The following is a 9,614-nucleotide window of genomic DNA, read 5'->3' as shown; positions in this document are numbered from 1 at the left end:
CAGTGTCACAGAGCTGTTTAATCAGGAGTATAACCTGGGAGTTCTTACTCTTAACCCAGTGTTTTGGGGAAGCTTTTTTAATATATTTTTTATTATTATTTATACATTCAATCGCTATATGTCATTTAGATTGTAGAGATTTTACCCAACATGATATACACCACAAACCAGACATGTTGAGAATACTATACACAACATCAACAGGCAACAAACCATATCTGTATCCCACAAATGTCTTCTCCATTTTTTTTCCCAAATTTCCCTTCCTGCACTCTTCCCCCTCCCACTCCCCTTTCACTTTGTCACCAGTGTCCATAACAGTTTTCAATGCTTTCATGTCATCCAGTCTTTCCGTCTCTACCATAGAGTGTGGACAGTCTGTATATATTAAGTGGAGATATACAATGTCTCTTTTTCATAGCCTGACTTGTTTCACTCAGCAATAAATCGTCCATGTTTGTTCACTTGTTCTGTCTCATGCCAGGGTCTTGTTTTTTATGGCTGAATTGTATTCCATGAAGTATATGTGCCACACTTTTTCAATCCATTCATCTGTTTGTGGACACTTGCCAACCCAGTGTTTATTTATTTTATGCTAGTCTGTGAGGTAAAAGTCATAGTATTGCCAACTCAGCCGAACATCTACACAAAGATAATTATGGGACTAAAGAGAACGAAATAGAAATGAATAGAGCAAAAGTAGAGATGCAGTGGAGGAAGAAAAGGTTCTAGAATTGCATTAAAAATTTTCTTTTTTAAATTTGTGTCAGAGGGTGTATGTGCTGGCCAGAGGAAGAAAGAGAGAGGGAAAGTGAGAAAGCACCCCCCCCATGGGGTATGGTCGAGAGGGAAAGTGAGAAAGCACTCCCCCCATGGGGTATGGTCACATCACAGTTCCTTCCCTGTTTTCCCCTCTTGTTAGGATTTTGGGCATACACACACCTGTCATGTTTTTCAAGCTGCTAGGTCCAGGACTTGAACTGTGCAGCCTGCAATGTTGGACCCAGCCACCTTCAACATGTCACTGGCTAGCCTCATAAGATTCTTTTTAAGCTTCTTTTGTTTCTTCGAAGTGATTTTCATGTATCACAAACAGTTAAAAAATATCATTTGTGGGCTGGTTCCGTGGGCTGGTTCCATGGCCTGGTGGATAGGGCAGCTAGTGTTCAACCAGGAGGTTGAGTCCTAGATCCAGAGGCTTGAGAAACACATAGGGTGTGTGTACATGAGGCTCAAAGTCCTGAAAGGGTGGACAGATGGAGGAGAAGGGATTGCTGCATGACCATTTCCCATGGAAGATGCTTTCCTCTCCCTTACTCTGGCAAGCACACATGCCTTCTGAATGAATGAATGACTTTCAGAATCTAAAAAAGGGGGGAGGGGCAGCCAGTGGGAGGGTAGTTAAAGCAAATGAATCCTAAATAGCCAACTACACAGAGTCCAGACCCTGTGGCCTGAGAAACCCTGGGCAAGTGTGCATGCATGCCCAAAATCCTGAAGGGAGGGAGAAATGGCAGAGAAGGAATTGTGGTGTGACCATTCTCTAAGAGGAGTGCTTTCTCACATTATCTCTATCTTTGTCTCTCTCAGATGAGCACACAATATATTATATATATATATATACACACATATAATCAATTTTCTTAAAGTGGTATCATATGTTTTTGGTTGTTATGGGTTTGGTTTTGTTTGCTGAATGACTGATAGCACAAAAAGGGTCAAAGCAGCATGTTACCTATTGTGTGGAGAACTTTTGGATACCTTAATCCTGTAAGACCTCACTTTGGAGTCGTCTAAACCTGCTGTGTTTGGAACTAACTGCAGTAGGAATCAACATTCTTATGTCCAGATGTGTATTATAATGAAAATGTTCCATAGTCTTTGTGTAATCATCAATATGTAAATTTGATTAAGTCTAATTATACAAAATCTATTTGTATCAAATAAGATTTAAAGAAATGATTTTTCATTATGTTGGATATTTTTCCCAGTATGGTTCCTTTTTGCACTTCATGTAGTCCTCTAATTTTACTAATATTTTCAAGCTCAACATGACAAGAAATTTTTAAAAAAGAAGAAAGAGAAATAAAAAATGTGTCTTGCCTGCAGTACCTAAGAATAATAAGTTGCCAAGTTTAATAGACATTTTTTGTGTGTTTCAGACATACAAAAACCACAGACCTTCATACACTTTATTTTAATAGCATTTCCGGTATTTTACAAGCAAAATTACGTAATAGTCAATGCTTTCAGATTATTTGGTTTAATTATGTGAATTTACCCTAAACACCAGGCTTCATTTCTGAAAAGAATACATAAATAAATGACAATGTGACTGCTAAATCTATCAATGAGTACAACAGAAGCTACTTCATAATATACAACTACAAGTTATGCTAGTTTCAAGAAGCAAATTATGCGCCTATGTTATCCTACCTCTTCTGGTGCTCTTCTGCTCATTCTTTTTCCTCTTTCCCCACCATAAGTGTAAGGCCACCCTTGGCTTTGGACAGGAATCAGTTTCTATAGTTTTGTGTTCATTTGGACTACATGTAAATGTTATAAGACACTGAGAAGGGAGTTTGAAGGGATGATACACATTTAGTGGTTCCATTTAAGGAATGACCAATTGTTTTTTAAGAGAAATTTCCTACAGGACGCTTGCGCTCACCCAAGAGACAGACAAAGCTAGAAATCGTTTCCCAGGAGGATGGCCACACCACAATCCCTTCTCCATTCTCCTTCAGGATTTTTGGGTGCATATGCACACAGGACCAGCATGAGTTTCAAGCCTCCAGGTCCAGGTCAGTCGTGTGGGAATCCAGCAACATAACCTTTACGCCATCTGCTGGTCCCAGGGTTTTTTTAATGCGCCATCTGCCTGGCTTTTTCTTTCTTTCTTTCTTTCTTTCTTTCTTTCTTTCTTTCTTTCTTTCTTTCTTTCTTTCTTTCTTTCTTTCTTTCTTTCTTTCTTTCTTTCTTTCTTTCTTTCTTTCTTTCTTTCTTTCTTTCTTTCTTTCTTTCTTTCTTTTAGGTTTTTCTTTTTTTTTTTTTTTTTTTTTTTTAGTTTTTTTTTGCCATAGGGTGCTTGCCAGAGAGAGAGACAGTGAGAGGGAAAGTTAGGAATCACCCCTGGGGGGGGGGGATGACCACACCACACTCTCTTCCATTCTCCTCCTGCGATTTTGGCCACACACACACACACACACACACACATGTCCAGTATGGGTCTGGGACTCAAACCTCACAGTCAGCCATGTGGGTCCAGCAGCCTTAACCTCCACACCAACTGCTGGCCCCCTCTTCCACTTTTAAGAACCTTTGTAATATTTCACAGGTCCACCTGGATAATCCAAGATAACTACCCTAATTTAAGATTATCTGAAGAACACACTTAATTCCAACTGCTACTTTAATTCCTCGTTGCCGTCTAACAACACATTCACAAATTCCAGGTTAGGAAGTGACTTTTTTTGGATGAAAGTGTTGAGCTGCATTATGCTGCCTACCACATACGTTATCTGAAATGTATCTCAATAGACATTTTAAAATGGAAATATTAATTTCTACACACAAAAGTTCTATTGTCTAAATTGCACAAAAAATGTAAAAGTCCTTGGAGTTACTAGTAAACCCTTGCAATAATGAGTATGATTATTCAAATACTAAGTTAATAGATACTAGCTTAATATTAATTAAAAAGTTCAACAATCACATTTGTCTATTTTAACTGGTTGTTGTTATTCCTTGATCTTCATCAGTAATACAGATTTGGTCATAAGATAAAGTGGAAATATTCTCCAAACTTTCACTTAATTCTTTGGATTTTAATGGTTTTATCCCCTCTCTTTCTACTAACTTTTCAGAATCCTTAGAAGGAACAGACACCTCTTTTCTTTCTTCTTCCTCAGTGGAAGTAGCAAGTTTTTCTAAGGAGCCTATTACTTCATCTCTCAACTCATCTTCAGATCCTTCAAAATTTCTGAAATGATAAGCAGTAAAAATCAATGTTATAAAAGCATAGAAGACTGCATATGAAGACTAGTTTTCCTTTTCTTTCCTCATCCCTATTTAAGCAATATGAAAGTTGCATTTTCACCCAGGTAATAAGTTAGTTATTATACTAGTTTGACTTTTCTGAGAGTGATAATCTACCGATATTGGGAGAACTAGTCTTCTGCTTAGTTAGACCTGTGTTCAACAACCTTTATTATGTTTACTAATATCCATATACTCTTATGATTATGAGGAGAAGAAAAGGGAAGGAAAAAAATAATAAAACAGTTGCTACATGTTAATCCCTTATTATACACTATTACTATCCTAAGGTACTTTACTTGTGTTGTATTTCATTTACTATTAACAACACTTTATGGGAGACATTATTGTGAATGCATAAATATTCATAACAGCTTTATTTATTATATAATAGCCAAACAACAACACAAATGCCCATCAACAGGTGAATCTATAAATGAATAGTGCTATGTCCAATATAATGGGATACTACTTAGCAGTATAAAAAGAATGAACTTGGGCCAGCTTGCAGCGTGATGGTTAAGGCAGCTGAATCACACGTGGGCAAATGTGCAGTTCAAGTCCCAGACCCAGTAGCTTGAGAACATGCCAAGCACATGTGCATGCCCAAAATCCAGAGAGAAGAAAGGCGTTTATCATGGCCATCCCCTCTGTGGTGGGGGTGGTGGTATTAATTTCTCGCTCTCTCTCTCTCTCTCTCTCTCTCTCTGGCAAGCGCACCCTAAAGTAAGAAACTTAAAAAAGAAAAAGAAAAGAAAGGAATGAACTATCAATACAAGCAACAACATGAATGAACCTCAAAGCTCTTGTCAAACAGGAAAGTTTCTAGGAAACTTAATGGTTTTGCCTTTCAGTAATCAAAGCAGTCTAAGACAGAGAAGCGCTACCACAAGAGAGAACTACAGGTCTGGCTTTTATCTCTTTTATTTCTTATCTAATAAAGTGAATCACCAGCAGGTGGCTTGGGGTTAAGGGCATTGGACTCCCACATGGTCAACCATGGTTCGAGTTCCAGACCTGGCAGCTTGCTTTCTTTACTTTCTCTCTCTTTCTCTCTCTCGCTCTCGCTCTGTCTCTCTCTGGTCAAATTAAAAGAAATAAAGTTAAATAAAATAATAATTTTTAAAAAGTGAATCTAGTAAGTATTGCAGAGATCTACAAGACTGTTCAAAGAAACATGCAGAATTATAGCCAGGTTGTACTAAAAGGGACAGTACAAAACTTAAAAAACGCATTGAATTCTCTCAGAAAGGAGCTTGGGAAAAGTCTCTAGCTCCTTTGCTACTTTCTTTCTTCCTTCTTTTGCTAGATAACTTAATGCTCATATTAAAAATAATAAGCAAAACTAGCTAGGAAATTTCTAAAAAATATTTAGAGGAAAAATCTTTCCATAATAAACTATATTATAAACGATATAATAAACATAAATAATATGTTGCTAATAGAACTAGACTATAAAGAATAGGAATTTAATAAAAATATATATAAAAATGAAAAATATAGGGCCAGTAGGTAAAGTGGTGGTTAAGGCATTGGACTTCCAGATGGCTGACCATGGTTTGAGTCCCGGAACTGGTGGCTTGCTTTCTCACTTTCTTTTTCTCTCTCTGTCTCTGTCTCTGTTTCTGATGAGTGCATGTGACCTATAGCAGATTTAATAATAATAATACATAAAATTAAATAATTCTTTAAAAATGTAATACATAGATCATAAAAGTAGCATTTCAAATTGGTAGCAAAAATCAGGATTGTTTTCTTTAGAAGTTATATTGGAGAACCAGCCTGAGATTGTGTGATTAAGGTATCTGAATCCCATATGACCTATTGCGTAGTTCAAGTCCCAGAACCAGCAGCTTGAAAACCACACCAGGTGCATGTGCATGCCCAAAATTCCAAAAGGAGGAAGAAATGGACGAGAAGGGATAGCAACATGACCATGCTCTATGTGGGGAATGCTTTCTCACTTTCTCCCTCTTCTCTCTCTCTCTCCATCTCTCTTTAGTGAGTGCACACACCCTCTGGCCAAAAAAGATATAGGAATAAGTGAAGAGTTATTTTGGGGGAAAAAATATTGGATCTATCCTTTGCAGTGGAAAATGAATAAAATTCAAGATGTGGGACTGGGACCAGCAGATGGCATAATGGCTACATCGCTGGACTCCCATGTACTCTACTGCAGTTCGAGTCCTGGACCCGGTGGCTTAAACTCACGCTGGGCATATGTACGTGTGAGCCCAAGATCCCGAGAGGAGAACAGAGGAGAAGGGATTGTGGTGTGGCCACCCACCCTGGGGGGTGATTTCTCATTTTATGTCCCTCTGTCTTGCTCTGTCTTTTTGGAGAGTGCACACGCCCTATAGCAAAAAAAACTTCTCAAAATTCAAGATGAATATTGATATAAAAAAATCATAAAAGTATTGTAAAAATCCTGGGATCATTTAAAAATTCTAACTGATATAGCCAGTCAGTGGCATGGTGGTCAAGGCAGCTGGATCCCCACATGGTTGACAGGGTGGTTTGACTACCTGACCTGAAGGTTTAAAAACATGTTGGGTGGTGGTCCTGCAGATGGTGTAAAGGTTACATCACTGGACTCCACATGGGTGGCAGAGGTTTGAGTCCCGGACCCAGAGGCTTGAAACTCACACCAGGCATGTGTGTGTGCATGCCCAAGATCCCGAAAGGGGAATGGAGGAGAAATGACTGCAGCATCGCTATCCCCCCAGGGGATGATTTCTTGCTTTCTGCCTCTCTGTCACTTTGATGAGCACATGCGCCCTATAGCAAAAATCTCTCTTGAAAATAAAGAAAGAAAGAAAAAAACACATTGAGTGCATGCCCACATGTATGCATGTTTTTGCGCCCCAAGTCCCAAAAGGGCAAATGGAAGAGAAATGACTGGTGTGGCCATCTCATGTGGAGGGTGCTTTCTCGTCTTCTGTTTCTCTCCTTCTCTCTGTCTCTCTCCAGTGAGTGCACGCTGCCATTTAGTAAAATATTTTTTTAATGACTAAGGCTATAAATAAGTTATTCCCGAGGAGGAAATAAAGATAACTTTTTACCGTGTGGAAAGAAAATCTCACTCATAAAAGGAATATGAATTGGGAACCAGCAGTTAGCGTAATGGCTATGTCGCTGGACTCCCACGTAGTCGACCACAGTTCGCATCCCGGACCCGGTGGCTTAGAACTCACGCCGGGCGTGTGTGCGTGCGTGCCCAAGATCCCGAGAGGAGAATGGAGGAGAAGGGATTGCGGCGTGACCATCCCCTCTGGGGGGTGATTTCTCGCTTTCTGTCTCTATGTCTCTCTCTGTCTGTCTGGCGAGCGCACGCACCCTGTAGCGAAAACCTCTCTCCCCCCTCCAAAAAAAATGAATATGAATTAAAACTAGCTTGAAATGTCATTTTTAAACCTATCAATTGTACAATGATCCAAAAGTCTGTGCAAGAAAATTTGTTACAAAATAGGAACTTCATATGTCAATGTTAATAGGTGTAACCTCTATGAAGGACCATTTCACAATATCAAATTTATAAATGCACATATTCTTCAACCTGATTCTTTGTTCTAGAAATTTAAACTAACCATATAGTAGTATTAAAAATAACACATATTGGAGATATGCTGTAAAATGAAAAATAGTAAGATAGATAGATAGTTACGTATCATCATCAGATCTTGATTCTAGTTGTTCCTCATCTGCTTCGATATCAGAGGTCATTTCTACCTTCCCTTCATCTTCTTTAGGAAGGCATTGTTTCTGCATTCCCTCTATTTAAAAATGACAGAAAGAGAGAGATTAAAGCATTCCAGTGTATACATCTAATGAAGGTTACATACCAAAAATCTTTTTTTAATAAAAAAAGAATTGTATTTACTTAGAAGCATTCAGAATGTCAACAAAACAGCTGCAACGTTTTTTTTTTTGCAATTACAGAGTGGTATTCAGTTAATAAAACAACAATTATTTCATATAAGCTGCATCAGAGATAACTGAAGATAAAAAAACTACCATCCCTATATATAACTAATTTGTGCTGTGCACCAACAAGAACCTGCTTTAAATCTCCATGCCAATTTACAGCCCCCCTACTGTACCAGGCAAGGTTAGTGGCTATTGACAATTCCACCAGGACAGGGCTCTCTAAAGACACATTCAGTAGTGTGTTAACTATACAAAAAAAGACACTGTACAGTTTACAAACAAATCTTACACAGCCTTACATTTCAATTTTTTTCTTTAAAAGGAGTGAGTTGTGTACAGGGGGGTTAAATGCTTTATAGACAAGGAAAAAATAACTGCGCTAGAACCAACTTATTCATCATCATCATCTTCATCTTCATCCTCTTTATCTTCCTCTTCTTCCTCATCTTCTTCATCTTCCTCATCTTCCTCCTCCTCCTTTTTCTTGCTCTTTTCAGCCTTGACAACTCCCTTTTTTGCTGCATCAGGCTTTCCTTTAGCTCGGTATGCAGCAATATTCTTTTCATATTTTTCCTTCAGCTTAGCAGCCTTCTTTTCATAAGGCTGTTTACCATCTGCAGCAGTGTTATTCCACAGCTCTCCCAGTTTCTTTGCAATGTCACCCATGGATAGGCCAGGATGTTCTCCTTTGATTTTTGGGCGATACTCAGAACAGAACAAGAAAAAGGCTGAAGGAGGCCTCTTGGGTGCATTGGGATCTTTGAACTTCTTTTTTGTTTCCCCTTTAGGAGGGATATAGGTTTTCATTTCTCTTTCATAACCGGCCTTGTCCACCTTTGCCATATCTTCAAACTTTCCTTTCTCTTTAGCAGACATGGTCTTCCCCCTCTCTGAGCACGTCTTAGAAAACTCTGAGAAGTTGACTGACGCATCTGGGTGCTTCTTCTTGGGCTCCTCCCGGCAAGTTTGCACAAAGAATGCATATGATGACATTTTGCCTCTCGGCTTCTTAGGCTCTCCTTTGCCCATGTTCAGTTATCTTTCCTCCACGAGGCACAGAGTCGCCCAGTGCCCGTCCGGCTCTCACTTGCCCCGGCGCTGTCACTATGGAGCTCAATGTACTGCAATGGCTGTGAGAGTGCGAGCCAGACACCATACCAAAAATCTTATGGTGAATGTCAACCATAATACATTTTTAAAATCGTTTCCATTAAAACAGAAAAACACCAAACTATTCAGCATTATACTGAAGGTAGTTGGCACAACATAATACAATCTTTTAAAAAATTACAGGAATAAGTATTAGAGAGGAAGAGACAAAAATATCCTTACTTTAGAAATAGTACAGAAAATGATTGTACAGAAAATGTAAGAGGTCTATAAAAACTTGAACCACCCTTGTTCTCCACTGTTTCTATAAACCAAGTATACAGCTCTTGATTAGATGTAATTATTAATGCCTGCAAAGAAAACCCAAACTACATACAACTTTATTTTTTCTGGTGGGGAGGAGTTTTATTCCTGTTGTTTAAAATGTATTTTTCTCATGGGAAAAGAATTAGACAGAATGCAAAATTTCATTTCTTTTGACTTCTGTTTATTTTTATTTGTGACAGAGAGCACATGTGTACACCAGAGACAGAGGGAAA

General features: G+C 38.6%; 1 protein-coding gene across 1 annotated transcript in view; it reads right to left on the bottom strand.

The window, feature by feature from the left end:
* Positions 1 to 3,726: 3,726 nt before the first annotated feature.
* NEK5 (NIMA related kinase 5) overlaps positions 3,727 to 9,614 on the bottom strand; it is a 96,959-nt gene continuing 91,071 nt past the window's right edge. The window contains exons 22-23 of the mRNA XM_027774082.1: positions 7,703 to 7,800; positions 3,727 to 3,982 (exon numbers count right to left, since the gene is read on the bottom strand). Coding sequence (XP_027629883.1) covers positions 3,727 to 3,982; positions 7,703 to 7,800 — 354 coding nt within the window. The remainder of the gene's footprint in view (positions 3,983 to 7,702; positions 7,801 to 9,614) is intronic.

The sequence above is a fragment of the Tupaia chinensis genome, unplaced genomic scaffold (genome assembly GCF_000334495.1).
Source record: "Tupaia chinensis unplaced genomic scaffold, TupChi_1.0 Scaffold000402_1, whole genome shotgun sequence".
Lineage (NCBI taxonomy): Eukaryota > Metazoa > Chordata > Mammalia > Scandentia > Tupaiidae > Tupaia > Tupaia belangeri.
Note: the sequence above shows the minus strand (reverse complement) of the source record. Positions and strands in the feature narration are given on the sequence as shown.